This window comes from Oryctolagus cuniculus, chromosome 20 (assembly GCF_964237555.1).
Source record: "Oryctolagus cuniculus chromosome 20, mOryCun1.1, whole genome shotgun sequence".
Lineage (NCBI taxonomy): Eukaryota > Metazoa > Chordata > Mammalia > Lagomorpha > Leporidae > Oryctolagus > Oryctolagus cuniculus.
Window position 1 is genome coordinate 17,785,784 of NC_091451.1, and position 26,586 is coordinate 17,812,369.

The following is a 26,586-nucleotide window of genomic DNA, read 5'->3' on the forward strand; positions in this document are numbered from 1 at the left end:
CATGTCCATTAAAGCAGTGAAGGGAGTGAAGTTTGGAGAGGCCCTGTGACCTTCCACAGAGTGGATCTGAGAGTGAGATGAGGGCATTGAGCAGCCTGGTGGCCCTCACTGGGACCCTGCCCTGAGTGGCCCCTTCTGCGGGAGGCGGCGTCGAGATGACCAGCAGACGTGACCTCTGAGTCTCATTCACTGTCTTGATGAGGTGAAAACTATCTGGAACAGATTCAGTTGTGGTGTTTGGATGGTACTGCATGGGAGCGGTGAACTTCTGCTCTGCTGAGGGCCATGAGCCTGCAAGTTTTTGTTTTCTGTTTATTTATTTAAGTTTTATTTATTTGAAAGACAGAGTGATATAGAGAGAAGGATGTTCTATCTGCTGGTTCATTCTCCAAATTCCTGCAACAGCCAGGGCTGGGCTAGGCAGAAGCCAGAAGACAAGAACTCCATCTGAGTGTCCCATGTGTTTGTCAGGGCCCCGAGTACCTGGGTCATCATCCACTGCCTCTCAGGCATATTAGCAGGAACCTGGGTCAGAAGCACGGAATAGCCGAACTTGAACCCAGCAGAGGTGTGCCACAACTCTGCCCCTCCTGAGCCTGCAGTTTTTAAAGGAAGCAATCAAGGATCATTACAGGCTAACAACAAGGTGCCTAGAGAGACCAAATTACCTCTTACATAAGAACAGGTCATGAAGTTTTTACTTCGTTTTAAAAACAAGTATTTGAATGCAGAAGCAGACTTAAGGGCTATTAGGAGTCGTCTAGTTCAGACCTCTTTTTTCTGGGAAGACTGTAGGTTCAGAGGAGCTGTGTGCTCTCCCATGCCCTCATCACACAGCTGATAAGCAGCCAAGCTCCAGCAGAAAACCCCCCTGACTCGGGTCTGGTGTTTGGCGTTCCGCTCAGCCATTTCTCTCTGCTTCGTCATGTTGTAAGAAAAAAGTAGAGAGTGATGAGAAACAAAAAATGGAAAGCGGAAGTTGGGAAAATGACTAAAAAACTGTAAGAAAATGGAATTGGTTTTCAGTTAATTTGTTTCAGTGTCACCATTTGTCACTTTTAGCCTTGATATGGTAATTCCTGCCTAACCACAGCTCTTTAATTGGGTTTTGAACGTCGTTAAAGCCTTAAGTGAGATGAGAGCTGGGATCCGTAGTGTAGCATTTTTTAGCTAGGGATCAAAATGAGGCTGGCCTCCCATTGCTCTAGGGTAGCATGTGCATGGATCCCTAGATACCACCCTACAACACCAAAGCTTGCTTGTGACGAAAGTTCTTCAAGGAACGTTTATGCATGGCCTTAAAAGCCAGGTTTTATCTTCGTTCTTCTGTGTACTGTCCACTTCCTGATTCTCCGTATCATTCTTGCATTTTGCAGATAAGAATAGACCAGGAAGCCAGGAGGTGGTTACTCTCACCATAAGATGCAGGGAGAAATAGTAGGTGGCTGAGGTTTAGCTCGGTGTTAACATGTACATCATATTTAGGAAACTGTAAAGTCAGTAATTTCTCAATATTCATTGCATGTTAAGAACATTTTTGATATATTGAGTTAAATTGTACTATTTCACCGAGTTCATTTTGCTCTTCTAATATGATGATTAGAAATTTCGTACTTAGATTTGTAGCCTACCTTCTGTTTCTATTGCACAGTGCTGGCTTGGTCTCTGTTCTGTTTATGTTATCCCTAAAGTGACTGATACAGGGCTCTTTCACAATTGTGCTGTTAGCCTCCCATGTCCACATCTCTCCTGCTTTCCAGACCTTGAAATTCCTTTAAGCAAGGAAATCACTTCCCACTTAGTGATGAAATTCAAATATAGTTTGAGTTAATGCTGTAACTAGTTTATCAATCAAGTGAATAATTGAGAGCATCTCTCTTTGTCTTTTGGGTCAAAGGAATGCAAGATGGGTTCCAGACTTCCTGCAGGTTGGGGGGTTGAGATTGTGGTGCACAGTGATTTCACTGCTTGGGGATGGCTCTGCTGTGGGACAATTCTTTCTTTGGGGAAAGAAAAAATGTCTTTCAGATTATACTTCGTTCCCTAGGAACTTGTTAATTTCAGTATTTCTATAATTGGTTTTTGTCCCCTCTCCTTCTGAGCTAAATTTGACTCTCTTTGGATTCAGCATTCCTCCCCCGCTTACTTTCTTGACTCTTGGGATCCCAGTGCATTTGAAACTACCCACTTTCAGGCCTCCAGTTGTAACTCACAGTGAAGGTTGTACAAAGGCTCGGGCCTCTTTCCTCCCAGAACCTGTGCTGGGGTCTGCTCCTCTGCCCTGTGGTTCTAGTGGCTTTCTCTCCATCTCAGTATGACCCTGTGTCCCCAGAGTGACCATGGTCCCTTTCTGTTTAGGTAGAGACCCCACGTTTTCAGACTCAACAGTTGGCATCAAGTAAAAGAAGACTGGTGTGTTTTATATCCCAAGCTTCTGATTTTTGCAAGGAGAATAATTACATGGCCCAAAGACTAAAAGATAGTTTGAAGTAGAGGATGGGGTTCTGGGCCCATTTTAAGCATTAAGGGGATTCAGTGGGGGTTCCACACACAAGAAGCAGCTATGCTGATGGTTCTTCTGTGCCTGCCCCTGTAGGAGCTGCTCTGAGACCTTCCGCATGCCTGTGATGGAGTACAAAGTGAATGACGGTGTTTCCTACGAGTTCAAGTTCCCCTTCCGCAACAACAACAAATGGCAGCGGGGTGCGGGCAAGGGGCCGCCTGCCCCGCAGGTCCCGGCACAGGTGCCGAGCCCCATGGCGCCACGGCTGAATGCTGGGAAGGGAGACGGCAAGATGCCTCCTCCAGAAAGAGCCGCCAACATTCCTCGGAGCATCTCCAGTGACGGGCGCCCACTGGAGAGGCGGTGAGTGGCCTTCCTCTGTGCTCCAAGTATTTAAGTAACACCAGACCTATCACTGCTGCCTTTAAGCCTTTCTGTATTTTGCTAGAAACCAAGAACTACGAGTGACATGCATTGCTGTGGTAGCCTGTCAAAGCGCCCTGGCACCCCAAAGCTGTAAAGGTTAGCGCAGTGTGTTCCAGCAAAGCATTCAGCTCTGTGTGATGGTGCTTTTTCTCTGTTCTTTAACTCCTATGTGATTATCAACAGACATGAGCACTGCACGTGTAGTGGCCAGGGGAACTGGAACTCAGCAGACGTCCAGGTGACAGTGACCACGTTACCTCTGATGGCCTTCATCATTCCGCGACAAGTGATAGGAGAGGCGCAACAGAATGAAGGCTTTTGGTTGACTTTCTGTGTTCGTGGCACTTCTGTTAATAGGAATTGTGAGAAAGGAAAATTGGCAGAACACAAATATTTTCCACTGCTCTGTAAATAGAAGAAATGAGGGGGGAGAAGGCGTCACAAAGGGCTAGTTCTAAACATCCAGTTCAGAGTAAAATAAGCAGCAAAAGGGGAGGAGTCTAGCGGCTTAAGAAACCAAGGCTTCTTGTTAAGCTGGGAGTCATGGCAGAGTCCCTCCCAAAGGAGAGCAGACCACAGGGCCCCCTTAGCACTGTGGATAGATGCTAGGCTTAAAAAAACACTGGATTAAGTACTTTAAGGATGTGGATAAAAAGTTGCTGTGAACTTTTACATAATTGCACTATAAATTCTGTTATCTTGAATTAGGTGTGCGAATGAAGGAAGGAGTTTGCAAACCTGCTAGAAGACACCGACTTCTTCCTTCTGTCCGTCCACTGTGCTGTCACCTGTGGTTAGCCTGACCACATCTCACAATGTCTTGGTGCAAAACCTTGGTGGAGTTCGGGGTGGGGTGGGAGGAAGGCTTTGTTCCCAGAACTGAGGTGGAGTGAGAATGAGTCTTTGCAAAGGCTAGAATGTACTCCTGGCTCATCTGAGCTGCAGATACCAGGTCCAGGAAGAGCAGGGGGCTGAGGAAAGTGATCCCCCAGTCGTCAGGGGCCCGGTAGGGGAGAGAAAGCTGCAGCTTTTACAGACTACAGGATGCCATTCAGAAATGGTATAGTGATAGCAAACAGACAAAAGAGACTTGTCTTCCTAGAATCCCTGATTAGCTTTTAGAGATTGATTTACAGAGCATCACTCTTTATCGCTGTAAAAGAGTCCTCTTCCCTAGTAGCCCTGTTCCCATCTGGACTCTTCTTGCTTTCATTGTTTTTGAGGAGGAAAAGCATCCAGTAGATCTCTGAATACGTCCTTTGTCCCACACATTCCAAACTTGGCTCTTCCAAGGTGTGTGCTAGCTGGACCGCATGACTTGGCCCCTGTTTGGAAAGATGAACCTAGGACACGTGCTCGCTCCGAGGAAGACTTTGCCCCTCGGTGCTGTTTTCTTTCCCTCCAGAGCAGTCCGGGTGCTTTCACAAGTGCAGCGGTTCGTGGCATCTCCTTCATGCAGTGTCTGTACAGTGAAGTGGCAGAATGTGTTTGATACCATGTTGAACTACTTCTGCCACAAAAGCTAAAGCTTGTAGCAGAAAAAACTTCAGCTGACCTCCAGAAGCGAAAATATCTCTCAGAGCTTACCTTCACCCAAAGAGGCAAGGAGCCCCCAGTGCTGGGGCGTGCCTAAGGCCGTTTCTCCTGCGTGAGGCTCCTGGAGTTCGGGAGGTTTCTTGTGTGTAAACTGGTGTCTGCCTGCCTTGGAGGGATGGGGGGACACGTGCGAGGGCTCCCCCCGTACGATGGAGCAGCAGCCTTTACCCAGAGATGACACAGCAGGACTGGGGCCTCCGGCGACCTCCTCTCCCCACCTGCTCCCGCGTCTTGGTTTCAGGTGTTCTTTGAGTCCTGGGACTCAGATTTACATCTTCAGATGGATGGCGTGGGTGCCTGGGGAGATCTCAGCCTGCATTCCCAGCACTTTAGGGTTCCCTGGGTCACCTTCATTTTGAAGTACGTGGTGATGAGATGGGTGGTCATCTTTTGTGAAAATCTAGAGTTCATTTTCCTATCCCATCACTCCTAACTTTCAGACACGCAGTGTTATCATACCTCTAGGCATAAATAGAAGGAACAGCCTTAGAAGCTGTTTTGCTGGGATTTCAGGAATATTTGGGGACTACTTTCTGAGTCCTTCATGAATCCCTAGATTCATAAAGTATACCATAGAATATAACTTTTTCCATGTAATGTGATCAAACACAGGGGAAAACTTTGCAGTCTTCATGAGATACGGAAGTGAGGGCCTGGCTGGGCCCCCTCCATCTGTTTGACTTTCTGCTATATACCAGCCCTGTCCGGCTGCCACTTACATTTAACCATGGGGAACTGATCTGTTATGATAGGGGTCTCTCAGTTGAATCATAAGTAGTCATAAATGCTAAGGGGCTGCTACCATCCCCTGAACTTGTCTTAGCAATACTGAGTCTGAGCCAGTTGTTTGACCCCATTTATTTTTCTTTCCCAGAAAGTTGTGTTCATAAACTCCAGAGAAACATCTATATTTAACCTTAAGTTAGCAGCGATCTAAAACCTACCCATGCTACACAGATCCGCCCACCTTCTTCACCATGGCTGGATACAACACGATCTGTTTTAGATAAAGACATTAATTTAGTGCTTGTAGAAGCATAGTTTTTCTTTCATTGTATGTGATCTGCCAGACTTAAAGGTCATTAGGAATAATTTTTTTAAAATATTTGTGGAATAAATTATTATTTTTCCTTTTATTACCAAAATTGAGATTTTTTTTATGACATATGGTTTTTTGAGTTTTTAAGAATTCTATGGCTGAATGTTGTTCCCTATACAAAGGGTCTTCAAAAAAAATCACAGAACATACATATTAATGGAAAAACTATATACGGGTTTCAAAATTTTTTACCCCAAAATAAACTTAATTTTTCATGCCCATTTTTCAATGAATTTTGGAAGTACCTTCATTCTTTCAGGGCAAGTAGGAAGCTCTGACCCATCTTTCATCTAAAAATCTACTTCTGTTCAGTCTGAGGATTCTGTTCAGTTCAAGGTTTCTAAGTTTTATTTTTGTCATTCATTTAAGAGACAGAAAGGCAGAGAGTTCTCTTTGTCTGCTGGCTCATTCCCCAAATGCCCATAATGACTCCAGCTGATCTGCACTTCTACCGGAAACCAGAATTCAATCCAGGGCCCCAGTTCCTGAAGCTGTATCCCTGTTGCCTTAGCAGTCAGAAGCTGGAGCTAGGTGTCATCCCCATACCACAGTGTGAGATGCAGGATTCTTTTCTTTTTTTTTAAAGATTTATTTTATTTATTATTTGAAAGTCAGAGTTACGGGGGGAGGGGGGGAGGGTTCTTCCATCTGATGGTGCACTCCCCATTTGGCTGTAACGGGCCGGAGCTGCACCAATCCGAAGCCAGGATCAAGGAGCTTCTTCTAGGTCTCCCACATGGTTGCAGGGGCCCAAGGACTTGGGGCATCTTCTACTGCTTTCCCAGGCCATAGCAGAGAGCTGGATAGGAAGTGGAGCAGCTGGGTCTTGAACCGGCGCCCATATGGGATGCCGGCGCTTCAGGCCAGGGCATTAACCTGCTGCGCCATAGCACCGGCCCCAAGAAATGCAGGAATCTTAAACACTGGCTACATGCTCACCCTTGGATATGTGACGTTCATGCTCTCTGGTTAGCCTTGTGATTGCACAATTTTATAGTAGTTGTGGGAGTAGTATTTATTAACAGATTAATATTTATTCAGAATAGGTGATATGATACAGTTGTTTGGGCCTTGCATTTGTCTAGAGTTTTAAGGGTATAAAAATAGCTGGTTATAGCACACTTGAAATATAACTGTGTTTAAACATAGTATGGAATCAATAACGAGACCCTGATCTATGTTAATCTGCTTAGAAAAGTTTAGCTACTAGAGGGGCTTTGGATAAACAATAGGCATCTTAGCGTATAAGAGAATGTTCCTCTCTCTTTTTCTAAAATAAGTCCCCCAGCTTTTATATAAATGTCTGATGTTAGCTCCCATCAGCTCTTGCTGTGCATTTGTGTTTTACCTGGCGTCCGCGTTATCCCCCTGTGCCCCTGAGGAGCTGGAGGAGGTGCGTCTTTGCGTGCGGCTGCTCTGCGCCTTGCTGATCCCCGCCTCAGCGACACCGCAGGGGGCACGTGAGGATTGTGCCAGCTGAACCCACAGCCCCTAAGTCATGTGCCCATTGCATCCTTGTTTGCAGAGAAAGAGAAATACTTGCTGAGTTTGTTCGGCACAGGTTCTTGGTCCGTCTTCACTGTCCTGTCTTCCGTTTCGTCTTTGCTCCTCTTTACCTTAGAGTATCAGCTGCAGTCAGAAGTTCCAGGGCTGATGCTTTCCGAATCCCATCCACCTCAGTTGTGTTTGTGTGAGACTTCAAAATCATGGCACTTGAGGGCTTTCCTGGGCTTGCTCTGCCTGCTGATGCCTTTTTCTAAAGCCAGTGGACATTGATATCGTTCACCACTCCGTCCTGCTTTGTTCTTCCAGAACTTTTCTCATTTGTTGCTCTCATCAGCTCTTTGCACCTGTCCTCTCTCCCTGAAACTTTGTGTTCCCCATGGTTCCTTCCTTATTTTTGTTCAAATCTCACTGTACAGTAGCACTAGATAGTTCAGCCACTCACGGGACCTCAGCCCTCCTCTGAGTGCAGACTGAGCCTTAATCATGTCAGTTTGCCTTGGCTTCTTTCTCACTGTCCAGTATTCATGAGCCTGCTGCCCACTTCACACCACCCTTGAATGTCACCACCTCTCTCGCACTTGCCAGTGCAAAATGACCTGCCCGCCTTCCGCCGCCGCCTCGTGCTGGTTGCCCACTCTGGTGAATGGCCTTACCACCTGCTCGGCATCCCAAACAGGACGGGGTCAGTCAGCTTCCCCTGGGCGCTCATCAGTCTCCGTGAGTTAACTTACCAAGTCCCTCTTGTCTAGTGCGTTGCCCATTCCTCCGCTTTTTCCACGTCATTGCCTTAGGAGCTTTCATTTCACATTAAGATTTTCTTCTTACCTGAACTGTTGCTGAAAAGCCTTCATATTTGATTATCGGCCTCCCACAGGAATTGCAATCAATAGCAGTGGAAACGCCCCTCAGGACAAGCCTGTCCTTGCAGCCCTTCCCCAGTTGTGCACAGCTTTCAGGATCAAGTCCAGATCCCCACCATGGCCAGCGAATGCCCTGCGAGTCTGCCCCTGCCTTTCCCTGTTCCTCTGTTGCCCTTTGCCCTGCAGCCCCCACCTCTAGTCATGAGAAGGCCTCTCCAGAGTGCTTCATTCTTGTTGCCTTTACAGGTGCTGCTCTCCCTGACCTGCCCTTCCACAGCTTGACGCCTGACCCCTCTCTGAGAAATCGCCTTTATTTTCTCCGAAACACTGTCCTCCCGTTTCTATCCCGGCTGCCTCTGGGGAGGTTCACATCATCAGATACCTTCTTTGGTCAAGAATTGATTCCTCCTCATTTTGCTTTGACTTGCCCATCGTTCCAGGGTAGTTAGCCCATCCTCCTCATCGTGGTAGTCCAAGGACCAACCACAGACTGGCATTTCACAGACTGGCAGTGAATTTCTTTTTAACTTTATTTACTAAGCATACCAGGACATCCTGTGAAACCATTGCCCACCTTGTATTCACACTTGGCACACGGCTGCTCCGGCCTTCCGCAGGAGGAGTTTCCTCTGCCCCCCCTCGTGGTAGTGAACCTTGAACAGCAGAAGAACTTGCTGAAGTCAGCAGAGGTGGAAGGGAATCAATCCCAGGGAAAATAAACCACTTTCTTTTTGTAAAATGAAAATAATGGGTGAAAACAAAACCCTTTGCAGTGTGCTAAAGCTATGTCATTAAAGCTAGATTTAAGTCAAATTCCTGGTTTCTGTTGGTTTAGGGCACTCCTGCTCTAAAAGTATATTGCTGGTAAAACTGCTCTAAAATGGACTCAAAGTGAAATGTAAGTTGTTCTTGAGTGAATCTCCTGTGACAGTTTTAGCTGGAACTGAATCACAGGCATACTTGTCACCAAGGTCAAGCAGGAAAGCAGAGGCTGCACTTGGCGGCCAGCTCCACAGCTGCCTCTTTGCACTCTCCACAGGGCTTAGTCAGCTCTGGCACCACAGTGGGATTGGCGTGATGGGATCTGCAGGTTTGCATTTTTAGATGATATTACATTGATGGCTCCCATTCGAGAGCTGAGAAAATGAGAACAGCGGCTTGAGCAGGGCTTGCCTCCCCGCCCCCTTTCAGTTAGACTCCAGGCAGACCCCAGAAATAAGCCAGCAAGATCCCAGCACGGTCCCCAGCTCAGGCTCCTGAGTTCCGCACTTGTTCGAAGGCAGAGTTCCCACAGGGCTGCCTCCCTTGGAGCCACCTGTGTGTTCCTGCCACTGCTTGGAAGCTCTAGAGGCCTCAGGAGCAGGAGCTGTCTGTGCCCATTAGTTATCCCAAACGTACGGGCAGCCTGCCAGCCTGGATTGACGCGGCCAGTGACGGGGGCGTGGTTAACTTGATGAATGCAGGCCTGCTGTGCTGAAAACACCATGGTGAATTGAACAAACTGCAGAAACCCAGCTATGCATGTCAGAATGGACCAGGGTAACTGTGTCAAGAACAGTTGAATTCTGGAAGGAAGGAAAGGTGGTTTGGCCATATTGTCCTGCATGTAACTAAGGAGCCATCCTCCTGTCTATACTCGTCATGCGGTCCATCTGTCCTGTTCAGCTCAAGGGAGTGTTCTGTGCTGGAACCACCCGGGAGGCCAAGCCTGGTCACATCTTAAGGGAAAGTCTCTATGTGCCCACAGTGGTCCTGTAGCTTCTGTAAGCCTCTCTCCCTCGCCTCCCCACTCCACGCCAGACAAGGGGAGGGCCTTCCCAGAAGGCAGGTCCAATAGGCCGTGCTGTAACCTCCTAGGGGTCTTACCCCTTGTCAGAAAAGGGGTACATAAGATAGATTTATCACTGGAGATGTAAGTAACACTCGAGGGAGGGGTGTGTTCTTCTGTCTTTGGTTTGAAACTGCTGGCATTTTTCTTTAAGACTGGTTGATTGCACACATGGTTATGGGCTTGTGGAGGTCAGTAATGGGATCCAGCCCTGCAGTGGCCAGTGTGAAGTTTTCCCATAAGCACCTTGTTCAGGCCCCAGATGGCAAATGGTCTGATGAGGACTGCTGAAAATCTCATGATGATTACTTGGGATGGGGGCAGAATGACAGTTTGGGATCTACCCATCATGTGCTGAGAAAAGTGGATTTGATTACGTTTGAGTGTCCAGGGACAGTTGCTGTGAAGTAATGAGGTGGACAGAGTCCCAGGGCTGTGAGCAGAGGCGAGTCAAGCTCTGCACCCGAGTGCATGAGTTTCTGTGCGCCGGGTGTGCTTGGGCTCCCTGCTGGTGGCCATCCCACAAGAGGACTTACAGGGAGCCCTGGACCACTCACTCTGCGCCTGCTCTAGGATAGGCTGATGTAAGAGCACAGCACAAATACACAGGAGGGGATAATGAGGTGCAGGGAATTGATTGATGTGAGGGTATTTAAAGTTAAGGGAAAATGGAATAAAAAGAAAAGTTTATTTTTGCACAAAAAAAATTTCTAGTATGGGGCTTCCGGAAGGCAGTTGCAATGGGGCCTTGCTGAGTGTGCCCAGGTGGCTGCTGTGAGCTGAGGCGAGCGTGACATGCTGTATTTCAGCTGTTGTTTTTTTGTTTTGTGTAGTGGAATAGGGAATGCATTTACTTTGGTTCATTTTCTTCCAGTCTTTGAAATCCTACGTTCCCATAAAATCACTTAGCTTCTCACCGAGGGATTTGGTTGTGATTTTTCCATGTGAAGTCTCTGTGAATATTGGTTGAGGGCAGGACTCATCAAAGAAGTTAGTGGTTGTGGTGGGCTAATGAATCTTATCTATTATGTGCCAAGGACTTCAAAAGGTTTCTGGAAAAATAGAATTAAAAGATGTTTATTTTGTTGCGAGAAATTTTTTAAGTCCATGCATAGTTTTTGATTAATGTGTATTTTTTGTGAACTTTTTGAAGACCCTTCGTCTTGCTCAGATTTTAGACCTATTTCATCAGTTCTCTTGTACCTTGGCAGAAAAATAAAGAGGAAAGGAAGGAGAGCTGGATTCTCAAAAGCCTCCCTTCCCAGACCTTCCTTTCCCATAGTTCTCCGAAGTAGATATGATTTCTAACCTGTCTAGGCCCTCTGCTCCCTTTGTACTGCTCTCGGGACAGGTACATTTTACTTACATCTTAAAAATTATCATCAGCTGAGTTTATATTTGATACCAGCCTTCACTCAGAGTCCTTCAGAGGAGTTTTCTCAGCTAATCCTCCCAACAGCCTGGGTGATTTGAGAGATGGAGTGATTTGTGCAAGGTCAGCACTCGTTCATGGCAGAGCTGAGATCTGCCTCAGGCAGTCTGACTCCAGAGCCCCGAGCTGAATCAACACGCTCCATGGATGAAGTGCCCCACTACACAGAGACAGTGCTCCTGTGCACACGGGGCCCAGTCGTGTGCACTGCAGTCAGGCCAGCTTCCTGGGTGTGCAACCTGCATGGGTGCATAGGGACCCAGGCACAGAAGGGTCCATACTTGGAATAAGGTTCTGTTACATTCCTGAAATTTGTGTGTGTGTGTGTTTCTTTTTATTTACTTGAAAGGCAGATATAGAGGAGTAAGAAAGAGAGAATCTTCCATCCACTGGTTCACTCCTCAAATGGTCACAATGGCTATGCTGGGCCAGACTGAAGCCAGGAGCTTCTTCAAGGTCTCCCACATGGGTGCAGGCCACTCCCCAAGAGTACTCCCCAAGTACTTGGGCCATCCTCCACTGATTTTCTAGGCTCATTAGCAGGGGGCTGGATTGAAAATGGGGTAGCCAGAACTTGAACCACTGCCCATATGGGATGCTGGCACTGCAGGTAAGGCTTAGCCTTCTACGCCACAGCGCCAGCCCCATCTTCCTGAAGTTTGAAAAACCACTTGGCAAGGGGCCAGGCATTTGCATTCTGTATTGAATTAAGTGCTGGTCCTTCCTGCAGCATTTTCGTTCCCTATCCTTTAGAATTATCCTCAGTTATAAAATTGATCCCTCTCAAGAGGCACCGTGGTATGTGCCAGGCTGTGAACTTCCCAGCCTGCCAGCAGCTGGGAAGTGCTGATCCACTGTCTTGGTGTGGGATCAGCACCGTGTTTTCTTAGCTGTATGCAGAGCTCTTCCGTATTGTTCATTGAGCATCTCATAGGAGGCTCATCAGGATTTCCACGATCCTGTGTGAACAGCTGATAGGAATTGTGTGGTCAGAAAGCCAGCAGTTCTGTTCACACAGTACACAGGAAGAAGAGGTGAAAAGACAGATGCATGAGCTGCTTGGCTGGAAACTCTAGTGTGGATGCAGCACCCTTTGTGTGTCATGGAGCTGTTGTACAGAGGCTTCTTTACATAATCCTGGAGGAACCCTGGGAGGTAAACAGTGGCCCTTCAAAACTTTCTTGGAAAATGAATTAAAGATAACCTCATATTGGTGCATAAAAACTTTGAGATCCATGTACATGAAGAATCTTCAAAAAGTTTATGAAAAATGTGTATCATAAAAACACTGTGTGCAGGGCCAGCATCCCATATGGGTGCCAGTTTGAGTCCCAGCTGCTCCACTTCCCATCCAGCTCTCTGCTGTGGCCTGGGAAAGCAGTAGAAGATGGCCCAAGTCCTTGGGCCCCTACACCCATGTGGGAAACCCGGAAGAAGCTCCTGGCTTCAGATCAGCTCAGCTCTGGCTGTTGCAGCCATCTGGGGAGTGAACCAGCAGATGGAAGACCTCTCTTTCTCTACCTCTGCCTCTCTGTAACTCTGCCTTTCAAATAAATAAATAAATCTTTTAAAAACAAAAAAGGCAGAAAGCAACAACAAAAAAAAACTGCATGATTTTTCAAAAATTTTTGGGACCAAAATTATCTTTTATTCCATTTTCCATGAACTTTTTGAAGCCCCTACAGGCATTGCTGAAGACAGAGGCCTTTAACGCAGCCTTGTACCCTGGGTAGATAACATTTTAATTGCCAAGTTGTGGGACGATGCTGTGTTTAATTGTGGTCTTGAGTATCTAATTTGCCAGTCACTGCTGCTATTTGAAACCCCTCTCAGTGGTTGCTGCCATCATCCCTCCATTCTCACGTGGCTTGCAGAGAGCCCTGTCTCCTTGCAGTAACAAGCAGGAAATGAAGGTGTGATTAATCCTAAATACTCAGGGAAATGTTTTACCATAAACCCGGGCAAGAGGATTCCTGACCCGTAAGTTCATGAACTGTTCCTCGTCACAATCCAGAGCAGTTCATTCAGCTGGACCACTGATGCTCTCGCCGCACTGCAGTCCTGTGCTGTGCTCCGATTGTGGGAGGTGTGTGGTAGGAGCACGACCGTTATTTTATATTTTTTTTTATTTTAAGAAATATGGGATTTTTTTTTGGTGGTTCTTTTTATCCTGGTGTAAGAATACTTCTAGGAAAATGAGAAACTGATCCTGATCTTGGACTGTGTCTTCCTAAATATCCAGCCCGTTCAATTCTTGGTTTTCATTCCAGTGAAATTCACTAGTTACAGGTGAAAAGCTGGCGTCCGGTGTGGTCCTGGAGACTGGAAGCCTTGTCCGTCAGGTCATGACTTCCAGTCGCTGCGTTCTTGGTGCAGTCACTAACCCTGCTGGTCAGTTCCTGCAGGGGAAGTAGTGAGCACCCCTGGAGAACCCTTAGTATCAGTTATTTGAGGAGCGTTTAGCTATTTGTTGATTAAATTTATAAAAATGCTCACTTAGAGAAGAGACAGTCTTACAAGATTAATGCCAAAGCGTTTAGAAAGTTCCTTTTTGATGTCAACAAGAACATTCTTTAAAAAGATTATTGCTTGCATTCCCTGGAACTGAAAGATCTCACAGCACTTGAAAGAGGTTTTCATCTTCATTCTCTAAGCCTGTGTAGGCATTGACATCTGACACTTGGGGCTCTGTAAGATTAGTGCAGAAAGATCTAGATTACGTCAGAAGGGAAGATTCGGGACTCTGCACTAACGTCCCTGGACCCAGTGATTGCAGTCGTGAGGTGTGGATGCGGCCAGCAGTGATCCCCGGGTGCTCACGCTGGCTTCCTCTGTGGGCCAAGAGGGGCTTCTGCTCCCGTCCTCAAAGCTGCTCTCCAAAGTGGCAGGACAGTGACCAGCCCAGCTTCCAGTAATGGTGAGCTCTGGGCCATCTCGGCAAAACGGACTGCCAGTCCCCAGGCACATGGCACCTCCTGCTTCCTGAGTAGGCCTGTTCTCAAGTAATATTTGTGTGATGATATCAAACCCAGAGTGTTTGGAAAGAACGGTAAGTCATCAGAGTCAGGGCTGATTCTGAATGTTCTTTGCCCCCGCTGCGTGCGTCCAGAGCGCTAAATGCGTTTGGGTGGCATTCCATCAGTATGTGTGTTGTGTTTGTGAGCAGTCAGAAAACAAAGCCACTATTGAGTCACATAGATGCAGAAAAGGGATGGGGATGAAGGCCGGCCTTCTGGAAATGCTATTTTTTCACATTGGGATAACTCCAGTAACCAAATAGAATTTTCTGATACATTTGCCAAATAAAAGAGCTGAGGCTGAGAACTAACATGAGGTATTTTAGCTTAATGCGTGTGCTGGAGAACGGGGTAAGAAAACAAGCTCTAAATACAGATAGAAGAGGCATTTTTTGGCGTTTGCTATAGAATCGTTGTGTTACTTCCTCATAGGAGTATAAACATCTTAACATTCAACATCAATGTGATTCTTTGGTATTGTTTACCCAGAAATGGTCTTAAAACCTACCGGGCTCCCAGATGTTACATTGGCCCCAACTCTGAGAACATTCTACTACCATCTCCTTTCTCCCTGTTTTTCTGTAACACCGCCTCCTGTTCACAGTAAGACTATCAAAGCAGATACAAGAAGAAACTATATTTGAAGTTTCTCTATATTAGATGTATATAAACGCCAAACTCCTGAGGCAGAAGGGTGGTCTTTTGTTACATTTGAATCCATTTACTTCTTCAGTCCTTTCTTGGTTTCCTTTTCCATAACCTGCTCCTCCCCTTCCTCCTCCACTCCAGTCCCCTTCCACTGACTTCAGAATAATTAGTGGGAAATTTGAGAGCTACCTTGGTGGAAAGAATATGGGCACTTCCATTTTGTGGCACCCAAAATGTCATGATCTTTGCCTTTATCAAAACACATCACCCAAAATAGGAATGAGTTAGTGTTTCACTAGCTTTGCCCCCTCCATAGCTGCCCACTTGCAGACCCAGCCGCCCATCGAAGGTGCCCCCGTGGGTTCGTCTGTGTAGCAGTAATAAGACTGCGGATGATGGAAGCAGCAGATGCGGAGGTAGACCTTATTCAAATTAACAGAGGGACACCTAAGCACAGGCCTTGGGTCATCTGTGAAAGTCCATGTTTCCCACACTACAGCTGTGGTGTGAAAAGGCAGACAGTAGTCAGATATCAGCTGCTGCTTTACAGGGTGGTGATGATAATGAGAGGAGCTTAGAAACTCTGCCTCTTTTCCTAGCTTCTCTTCATGTTCCCCAAATCCCAGCACCCCAGCTCTTCCCAGTAACTCCACTGCATATACACTGTGATGCTATTCACAGGGGTGTCTGGGCCTAACACAGCTCTACCATCTGTAGCCCCGTCCCTTTTTTCTTGCACTTAGGAGAGCATATTAACGTCTTACAATTATTTTCTGTGGTTGGTCCACAAGCTTTGGCACTGTGTTATCAGTGACCATCAGTTTTTCAGCTAATCTGGACTCACTGTGATTGGGACCTCTGATGTAACTGTGGGTTCTTGTCCTGAAGCCCCCTCTGGCCCCCAGTTTACGCACTGCTAGCAAGGCCCCTCCACCCAGAGCACATGCAGTAGACACCAGAGCTGTGAAAAAAACAGGGCCCAGTGCTGGCCCTACGACCATCTGGAGGAGGCAGACACACAGACATGGCCGCAGTGTGGGATGCGCCACGATGCCGGTGCTGTGGCAGAGCTCAGACTGGGAGTTCAGGGATAGGATGCTGGAATTGGGCCTTGGAGAAAGGATTTCATGTGAGTGGAAAGTGGGGAAAGACGTTCGAGGCAGGGGCAAGGTGAGCACAGGAGTGAGTATGGTGGCCACATCAACATGGTGAACCCTCAGTGTGTCCACAGTGGAGCGTGGGGTTGGAGGAGCTGGCTGCACACTTTGAGTGATAGTGCCAGGGACTGGGTGCTCTATCCCAAGGCGAAGGGAAGCTTTGGAGAGACCGTCAAGCAGTCAGGTGGCTTTAAGGGGAGATGGTTGGGCGTTGGGTCGAGGGGTTGGAGAGAGTCTAGAAGGTGGGACACAGTGAGGCACTGTTGGACTGAGCAGACCAGAGGGGAGGGAAGCCGGAGACCAGCATGCTGGAGAGCAGAAAGCCTCTGTGTTCTCAAGATGAGCCTGGCGCAGTCCGTGCTCAGGGTCAGGCCAGTTGGCTATGGAAGATGAGGAAAGGGGAAGAAACAGAAGGCTTCAAGATGTTTAGCTTGTGATAGCCAAGGCAAGGGGAACAGATGTGGAGTATCAGGTGCTGGGGAAAATCCTGCTCACAGCCAGGAGGTCTGACAGGGTCCCTGGGGAGGGTGCTCCAGAGAGATGTGTGGGAGCTGGGCGGAGAGTGTGTGGACCCTCGGCAGATGCGTTTACTGGAGTCCTCGCTGTTTGATGTTAGAACAGCTTCTCAGATTCATTCTGCTGACCCTTCTGTCAGCTTCCTGCACCTGGAACCCTGTCTGCCTGCTGCAAAAGCCCCTCGGTTCTCTAGCACACGGCCACTCCAGTGAGCCAGGTTCTGTCCTAGGACTTCTGAACTGGGCCTTGGAGTTAAGAAAGCTTTACATGCAAAGTCTTTGGACTGTGCAGATCCCTGCAAACTGTCTTGTTAAGAAAAGGAAGCGTGGTCTTCTCCGGGCGGCTGCAGTGTTTAGCAGAGTACAATGGACTTAAAATCAAGAGTCTCAGCTTATTGTGGCCTTGTAAATGACTTGGATTCCATGTCCTCAGCTCGCTAGTAGAAATTACCTTCCCTGGCCAAGTTACGTGTGCCAGCATTCTCTCTAAAGTGAAATATTGCTCTAAGAGTTAGTTGACACTCGGTCACGATAGTCGGCATCATCTACTGACGGCACCTGTGGTTGCCCTGATACCTGGGGATAGGGGGAAGGTGACAGATGCGTCTGTCCTGCTCCCAAAGCCCCGGGGTCTGCTGAGACAGTCAGCTGGCAGGGTGAAGGGTCCAAACATTAGAAATTGATACTTTAGGGGCCTGTGTGGAGCCCACCTCTACTGAGACATTATCTGAATTCAGTCATTCTAATGAAACTCAGCATCTGAAGTTTTGGGCTTTTTTAATGTGGTGGCTTTTCATATTGTTGATGCCAACCAAACCAACCAACCAAAATTATAAACACTAAATAACAAATTGCATTGTTTACTTTGGACTTTGATAAAATTCAGAAACAAGCCCGCAAAGAAGATGCTGCTCTCACCATGTTCTCTGCTCGGGGAGGGGCAAGTGGCATTGAATGACGGTGCTGCTTTCCAGGCGCCCTGGGGAGTGTCCGGGGCCCCTCCCAAGCCACCTGCGCCCGCTCCGGTGCGGCACACAGGGCGCTCCTGCAGGCTGCCCGGGGCCCCTCAAGGGCTGTCCTGGAATCCACGGAGACGTGAGGAGCACACCGTGGTGTGGGTCCCGAGCTGGTGGCCGGTGCTCCGCGGGAGGAGGTGGGCTCCTCTCTGAAGGGGTCAGAGGAATTCGTGCACTAATGGAGGAGGTGGAACTGGCTACAAAATTTTTTGCATCAACATCTGAGACAAAGGCAGTCCCTTAACTGGTATAAAAACTACTTTTCTTTCAAGAGAGCCCTTGTGCGCTGCCTGGACTTTGTGCACACGGCACACAAAATCTATGGCTATCGAGTTAGTAGGGTCAGTTACAACTCCCCGTGTCTCGAGTCTTGGGATCACACGACTACGTTTACCGCCTGCAGAGCTATCGCCTATCTAGAGGGTGCCAAGAGTCTGCGCCACGGCGCCGCCGGCTGACTGTTCACAGAGACGCGGCGTCCCCTCTGCACGCTAGGCACCGGCGCTGCAGCACTTCCTGGAAATCATGGAGCTGGAGTGTGACTGGCTGGAGGAGGTGGTGGTGGCACTCAGCTGCGAGAAGCCGCTGTGACTGGACTCCAGGCTGGTCATGGAGCCTCTGAAGTCCTCGGAGCCGATCACTTCCGTGTAGTACATGACCTTGCACTTGTGGGAGGACACCTGCAGGGAGGCCAGCACGTCGTCCACGCGGGGCAGGCTGGTGGTGGCACAGGCCGGCATGCTGTGGAACTTCCACTGCAGGATGTAGAAGCCTGGCCACCGGGTCACGTGTGAGCCTGCATTGCTGTGCTGCTGTCACCTGGGCTCAGTTGTCCTCTGCTGCCCTAGGAGATGACACAAGCAACTCAGTCCGCTGAATTTGGGCAGCTTTGGGAAGCATCCGTGTTTCCTGGATCTTCCCCGACCCTGTTCTTTCTGTACACTGCCCCCCAGCCCCCGGAAGCAGGGCCCCAGCTGTTCCTCCAGGGCGCAGTTTCATGGGAGGTTTCTTTTGCACACTTCAGTTTCACTACCTCATGAAGTCGCTGCCTTTGTCACATTTATGTGACATCCCTCATGTGTTGCCCTTGGGATCTTCCCTGTGAGTCACTGACCTTGTATTCTTGATTTGTACTCGCAGGCTGTCTCCTGGTTCGGACATCTATGTGACGGTCTCATCCATGGCATTAGCAAGATCCCAGTGCCGTAACTCGCCCAGCAACCTGTCTTCATCCAGTGAGACTGGCTCTGGTGGGGGCACTTACAGACAGAAATCGATGCCTGAAGGGTAGGTATACCGTCTCTCCTGATGCATGGTGCCAGGGACATGGCCGGCTCTCGTCTGTGCTCAGACGTGTAAAGGGATTTCCATTCGGCCAGCCTTGCCCAGCTTACACACGAACAGAAGGGAGCGTGTGGTTGCTGTCCCAGATGAGAAAGTGCGCTCATGGCGGCTAAGCCCCTTGTTGGGGAGTTGGCGTTCCTGCGTCTCTGCAGAGGACTTAGCTCCTCCATAACGTGCGTTGTCTCCTCAGGGAGGCTTTTGTCTCCTCTGGGTGTGAGCGCCACAGGAAGTTACTGGCCCTGCAGTCTGTGTTGCTGCTAACAGGGGAAACGATGCTCACGGGCACTTCAAATTACTTGTCTCACTCTTTAAGTCTCCTGTGCGTTTTTGTTGTGCTTCCTTTTTCTTGTAAACACTAAATGCCCAAAAGTAACAGTTTGCTTCTGATAAGACTTACCAAGTAAAAAACTAAATGGACATGATTTCAGAGGCCTTTTTTACTGTGAGGGAACAAAACTGGCAAGTCTGAAGCTAGGAGGTAATTAGCTGCCAAACATCACAGGCTGCCCTGCCCGGGCAGGAGTGCGGGGACCATGCAGGCTTCCTGCGGGTGCTCTCCATGGAGAACGGGCACCACCTGAAAGTGCAGTGCGAGATCTTCATAAACACTGGTGTTTCTATGCTGCATTTTCCCCATACGCATTTTTAGCAGACAGACATGATTTGGTTACATTCTTGAGATTCCACCATGTCGCAAAATAAGTGTGCTTACTAATAATACCCTCAGCGTGGTATTTTTTATGTATTAAGGATAATTGTTGTTGGTGCTGCTAAGTGTTTACGTTAGCAGAAAGTAGGTAATGAAACCACCATAAAATGTGCTTTCCCCACCGCTCTGTCTTCCCCCAGGACTGCCTTGGTAGCCTGTCTAAAATGCACATTTCTTTTTTAATTGCTTCAGTAACAATTAGAAAAAAACTTCTAGCTCTTATTCATGAGTCCCTGCAAGAGCTTTATGAATTACATGTTATTGTACCACACCCCAGGTCCAACTAATTACTTCTTGTTTTCATTAGTGGCTTTTAATGGCCTACCTTGATTTCAAAACTAAAAATTCACTGCGGCTTCAGTGTTAGTACAGTGATAAAATATAAATGAGCTAACAGGGAAAAAAACCACGCTGTTTTCTTCTGTGATATGTTTTAACATGTTCCCAAAGCCTGCCTTGAGACATGGATGTTTTGGTGAATATTGGTGTTCAGAACATGATGGCAGTGCCTGTGCTGCTCAGGTTTGCTGAGAGGTGGCAGTCACTCTGCGTGCTGCCTAATAACCAAACCTCTGCTGGTCCTGGCCTTGAGGGTTTGCCCTGTTGTTAGTGAGGTTACCAGGGGACTGCTCTTTTCTTCTACAAGAAGATGATAGGTGGACACTTGAAGTCTGTGGAAGATGGATTTTTTTTTTTTTTTTGACAGAGTGGACAGTGAGAGAGAGAGACAGAGAGAAAGGTCTTCCTTTTTGCCGTTGGTTCACCCTCCAATGGCCGCCGCGGCCGGCGCGCTGCGGCCTGCACACCGCGCTGATCCGATGGCAGGAGCCAGGAGCCAGGTGCTTTTCCTGGTCTCCCATGGGGTGCAGGGCCCAAGCACTTGGGCCATCCTCCCTGCACTCCCTGGCCACAGCAGAGAGCTGGCCTGGAAGAGGAGCAACCGGGAAAGAATCCAGTGCCCCAACCGGACTAGAACCCAGGGTGCTGGCGCCGCAGGTGGAGGATTAGCCTAGTGAGCTGCGGCACCGGCCAAAAACAACCATTTATAAATTCCATCTTCGGCCGGCGCCGCGGCTCACTAGGCTAATCCTCCGCCTAGCGGCGCCGGCACACCGGGTTCTAGTCCCAGTTGGGGCGCCGGATTCTGTCCCGGTTGCCCCTCTTCCAGGCCAGCTCTCTGCTGTGGCCAGGGAGTGCAGTGGAGGATGGCCCATGTCCTTGGGCCCTGCACCCACATGGGAGACCAGGAGAAGCACCTGGTTCCTGGCTTCAGATCAGCACGGTGCGCCAGCCACAGCGCGCCGCCAGAGCGGCCAATGGGGGGTGAACCAATGGAAAAGGAAGACCTTTCACTCTGTCTCTCTCTCTCCATTCTGCCTGTCAAAAAAAAAAAAAAGGTTGTTTTGCTAAAACTTTGAAATCTATGACTATAAGAAGTTTCATAGAAAATATGTATTATGAAAACACTAGGACGTACATTTCAAACTATTTTGTACCAAAATAAATTATCTGTTAATTCCATTTTTCCATGGATTATTTGAATTCCCCCTCGAGTGGTGTCTTCCTTTAGACTCTGAGCTGTTTTTGTCTTTATCAGTGATGTAAGAGACAATGGCCCCCTGTCAGTCATGTGCATTGCTCATGGGCCAGGTTTGATCCTTAAGTCACCCTAACCCAGAGGAAAATGATTCCAGCTGCTGTACAGCTCACCCCATGACACAGACACGGACACAGACGAGGCTGGCTGCAGAGCTGAGTGTGTGTGCCATGCTGCAAACTCACAGATGGTCCACTGTGAGAGGCCCCAGAGCATGACATCACAGCAGTTGCGCAGCGCACCAGGGCTGTCCATACACATAGCAAGCTTCTGTGGTGGCCTCCCTTCCTCAGGTGGGCTCTGCACCTGTGTCCGTGTGACATGTGCCTGCCTGGTCCCTGCAGCACTAAGGATATTGAGACTGTGCAGATGAGTCGAGAAGAGGGGAAACTTAATAGGACATTTAATAATGCCTGCTTTACTTGGATGGGGATAAAAGATAACCTGTACAAGTTCAGGATGGGAATAAGAGAGAGTTAAAAGACCACGTTGTTTAAAAGACATAGGGCCTATTGTACCCTCCTTGGAGATTGGATTTTTGAGTCCTGCACTTTGAGGAGCACTAACAGGGCAAAGGGAGAGCTGGGAGAAGGGCAGGTTGGAGTCCCTGTGTGAGAAGTCTGACTGCAGCTGCACAAGCCGCGGGAGGAAACAGCTATAGTGAGGAGCCCACCAGGGCTTTCTCCCAGCATGGTCCAGCAGGGGCTTCCATGTGCTGACAGAGCAGCTGCAGCCAGCGAAGGCAGCGTGCAGACAGTGACCCCCCATGGCCACCCTGGACGGGTGGACTGAGGTCTGTTGCTGACTGTGTCTCGGGGGCAGCCACGTGATTCCCTAGAACTGTTTCCAGCCTGGTCTCTGACTCTTCAACCAGTAAGTGCTTTTCCAAACAGAGGCACAATTAAGCTCTTTAAAAAGAGGCACAGGGTAAAATTTAGAACAGGTTTTGTGTGAGCTCCTCAAGGCCAGGATCCTTGCAACCCTAATACCCTGGCATTACAATAAATCATGTGAATTTAAAACTTCACTGGGAAAAATGTTTTTCAAGGCAGAGTTTAGATAGCTTTACCATATCATTTATTTAAAAGCAAGTAGCCAAAAAAGCATTTGGCTTTAAATTCAGAAAGTTAGCTGGGGTTTCCATTGCTACCAAAAAGTAAAAGCAAAATTAGAATCCATTTTTAAGTGCCTTTAAAAAAAATCTTAATTTGGTACAGATTTAGAATACAATTAAAAAGTTAGTTTGAGGATATCTGCTCTGCTGACCTGATAGAGGATCCTGCTTAGGCAGAAGGTGGCAAAAAAGCATAATTGTGAAACTTTTTAAGTTTATGTTATTTAAGGGCAGGTAGAGAGGCAGACAGACAGATGCCTGCAATGGCTGTGAATGGGTGAAGCTGAAGCTGAGAGCCAAGAACTCAATCCAGGTCTTCAGGTGGGTGGCAGAACTCCTTGACCCGACACTGCTGCCTCGCAGGCTGTGCATTCGTGGAAGCTGGATTCGAGGGCTAGAGCTGGGTATGGAACCAGGCACTCTGACATAGAATGTGCACATCTTAACAACCAGGCTAAATGCCTATCCCTAATCATTTTCTTTTGTATGAGCGCTTGCACTGAAATTTTAATAAATCAAGTTTTTTTATTTTTTAAGGATTTATTTATTTGAAAGGCAGAGTTAGGAGAAACAGAGAGAGAAAGCTCTTCGATCCACTGGTTCACTCCCCAAATGTCCTCAATGACTGGGGCTGGGCCAGGCCGAAGCCAGGAGCCTCATCTGGGTCTCTCACGTGGGTGCAGGGACCCAAGCACTTGGGCCATCCTTTGCTGCTTTTCCAGGTGCATCAGCCGGGAGCCGGATCAGAAGTGGAACAGCTGGAACTTGAACTGGTACCCATGTGGGATGCCAGTGCTACAGGCCATAGCTTTAACCTGCTGTGCAACAGCACCAGCCCCTGGGTTTTTATTTTTTAATAATGGGTTTGTCGGTATATAAGATGAGTTTGCTTTAGTGAGCTTTGTGATTGAGTATGTAAATGAACAGCATTTATGTAAAAGTAACTGGAGAGGTGATATTCTTACAGGCTTTTCTACTTTGCAAATGCTTTCTATGGATTTTTCTGCCTGGATCTGTATAATGGAATTGCTATTTTGCACATAAAGAAATTGAATCTGAACAACATGGACTTGGCTCAATTGTGTTGTTTGCCAGAGTTGGAACTTGACTCCAAGCCATCTGCTTCTTTTCTTCTGCTCTTCCCCACATAGCGCTTGCTGGTTCTGCCCATGGATTTATCCAGTCTGTGCAAGCAAGACACCTACTGTGGGGTGGGCAATTGGTGCCGTGGTCAAGATGCTGCTTGGGATGCCCACATCCCATATCGTAATTACTAGATTCAAGTCGCAGCTACACTTCCAATTACTGCTTCCTACTAATGCATATCCTGGCAGGCAGGAGCAATGGCTCAGGTAGTTGGGTTCCTGCCACCCACACAGGAGACTAAGATTGAGTTCACGTGCCTGGCTTTGGTCTGGCCCAGCATCTGGAGAGTAAACCAGGGGCTGAGAGATCTCTGTCTGTATCTCCCTCTGTCTGCTCTCTGCCTTTTGAATAAATAAATAAAGACACCCCTCACATGCATCAAATTGATTCAAACCCTCATTAGTCTTTCATTGCATAGATTACTCATGAATTCACTAGCAGCCACACATAGATCAGCATTCATACGAATGCTTGAAGTCTACATTCTGGCCCCTTTTTTAGACTCACTATTTACTTTGCTGATACCACTGATCATGGCACGTGCTTTGATTAAGCATATAGTATTATTAGTTTACACAGGGGAAAATAAAACTGACTTAATAGCTAAATGTTCTTTGCAGAAACAGATATTTGCCTTTATACATGCCAGTTTACCCACTTCCAAATTGCTCTTCCCAAAGGCAATTTAAAATTTAAACATTTTGAAAGTGGTTTCTGCCTGATATGATTGCAGCCTTTGTTTCCCAGCCCGCAGAGCAAGTGCTCAGAGGATCCTTGCTGCAAGAATGAACGCTGGAATGATGAGTGCATTGCTGCGCTGAGAGAAACAAATTCCCAGAAACCTGCCATTTGGTGTATATATGAGGGCCCTTCAAAATGTTGGTGGGAAACGTAGAAATTAGAAGATAGGGTTATTTCATTGCAAAGGAATTTTGAGATGTACACAGTTTTTCATAAGGTTTTACATAAACCTTTTCAAGTCTGAAACATTTAGCTTGTAGAACTTTTCCTTGAGCTCCAAATGGCAGTCTGAACTTGGCTACATGAGGGCTAGAAGATTTTGGTTTCTTAACTCTGCTTATCTTAGCCCCGTCCAGCTGGCCCCTGCCCTTGCACTGCTGTGCCTGCACAGACACAGAATGCCCACCCTCCTCAACATGCACATTGCCACACTCAAGCACACAGGCCGAGGGTGCATGCCCATATACAGACTGGTGAGCAGAGCCTGGTAGTGGCTGTCATCGGAATTCAGTTCCTGATATCCAGCACTGCCTTGCACTGCAGGTGAGGTTCCTGATGCTGACTCTGCTGTTCTCTGGGGTCGTCTCCACAGGTTTGGCGTCAGCCGCAGATCCCCAGCCTCCATTGACCGGCAGAATACCCAGTCGGACATCAGTGGTAGCGGGAAATCCACACCTAGCTGGCAAAGAAGTGAGGACAGCATTGTCGACCAGATGGGTAAGTCGTTTCCACAAGAAGCATGTTGCATTCAACACAAGGTGACGCCGACCACTTCTTGATGAGGGTATCAGAGCATCCTAAGCCAGCCCTAGTCAATAAAAGTGGATTAAAATCCAGTCTCCCTGTGAGATTATGGAAACATGGAGGCAAGAAGCAAGACCCCACAGAAAAGTCATGGAAGGTTAAATGAGCTCAAATACAAAAATAGGACGTAGGAATTATTTTCAGCTCCAAGATGAAAAGAGCAGCCCACCAAACCACTTTTGTGTGAGTACCTTTCTTCGCCCAAGTTTGTTTGTGCCCAGTGGAAGGACCTTGAGAGAAGCCTTACTAGCCTGAATGTTGCTGCTGTTTTTCAGGCTATGTACTTAAGTGGGAGGAAGATAACAGTTACGGTTCAGTCACACGTGCAGCCTCATTAGAATCTCCTCCCTCCCTCATGTGCATTTCTTTCCAGTTCTTTCCACTCTGCTATTAAGCTGTCAGCAGAGGACCTGTTTTAGCAGGGTAGCACAGCTGGATGGACAAGGTCTGCATTAGCGAGCCTCATTTGGATTTCTGGTGCACGGCCCCTCTCCCTGCAGACACGTTGTTCTACAATGTCAGGATGAAAATAAAGTTTGGCCGTGCAACAAGATTAAATTTCAGCACAGCAGCACCAGGGGTTGGGTGTCTGCACAGCTGACAGATAAATCAAAGACTAGTTGTTGCAGGTTGGTTTTTTTGTTGTTGTTGTTTGTTTTGTTTTGTTTTGTTTTTTTGCTTGTTTCCTCCTTTAGCTTCTCAATAGCATTACCATCCATGTAAACTTCAGGGCTGAAAGAGATAAACTTTTCAGGCAAAGTCCCATCTTCTGATTTTCTCTGCCAATTCATTATTTTGTCCTGTGTTTAATTAAAGAGCTTGCCTAAGTAAGTGTGCTAGGCATGAACATGGGGAGGGAGAGAGGGGAGACAACTCAGCTGAGACAGGAGTTGGTGAAGACAAATGCAGTTCTTGGGTTCTGCAGCTATGCTCAGCTATGCTTTGTTCCCGTCACTTCAGTGAGATGTGCCTTGTTATTGAAGCCATCTGTCACTCCCCACTCTTCCCACCCACCCCCAACACAGAAAACCTGAGCACATTCTGCTCTGCTTTTCTGCTCTGGACGGAATGTTTTTAACCCCATACATTTTGATGCTGTTGAGATAGATGGTAATGGCACGTGTGAAAGGGTCCCTTCTTGGGCATGACACGAGGGGCTGTTTGCAGCTTGCAGCGGCTCCCTACCCGCTCTCAGGAAGCCACGTGTGGAATGAGACGGAGCCCTGGACTGGAAGGAGTAATTAGAAGCTTTGTCCTGGACCCATGTCCACGTTCACACAGTCCTCCCTCCAGGTCCCTCCCCTTGCATCCACTTCAGTTCAGTGACATCCCACTCCTAACAGGGAAGACTCTAATATGAATATGGATGAGTCCAATCCTCTTAATAAGGTGTAGACTTGGTATTTTTTAAAATTTTTTAATGTGTTTCCTCTATAGCAGGGGTGGGGAACCTTTTTTCTGCCAAGGGCCATTTGGATTTATAACATCATTCATGGACCATAAAAAATTATCAACTTAAAAATTAGCC

The 26,586-nt window shown here is 47.7% G+C and overlaps 2 protein-coding genes across 26 annotated transcripts in view; one reads left to right on the plus strand and one right to left on the minus strand.

Annotated features, from left to right (window-relative positions):
• LOC108175891 (serine/threonine-protein kinase MARK2) overlaps positions 1-26,586 on the minus strand; it is a 657,969-nt gene that overhangs the window by 513,852 nt on the left and 117,531 nt on the right. The gene's annotated exons all lie outside the window — the stretch shown is intronic.
• Positions 1-26,586, plus strand: part of SIPA1L1 (signal induced proliferation associated 1 like 1) — a 429,087-nt gene that overhangs the window by 366,651 nt on the left and 35,850 nt on the right. For all 20 annotated transcript variants that reach the window (XM_051826282.2, XM_051826275.2, XM_051826274.2 and 17 more), the window contains 3 exons: positions 2,597-2,866; positions 18,744-18,890; positions 24,847-24,971. In XM_051826282.2, the coding sequence (XP_051682242.1) occupies positions 2,597-2,866; positions 18,744-18,890; positions 24,847-24,971 (542 nt within the window). The remainder of the gene's footprint in view (positions 1-2,596; positions 2,867-18,743; positions 18,891-24,846; positions 24,972-26,586) is intronic.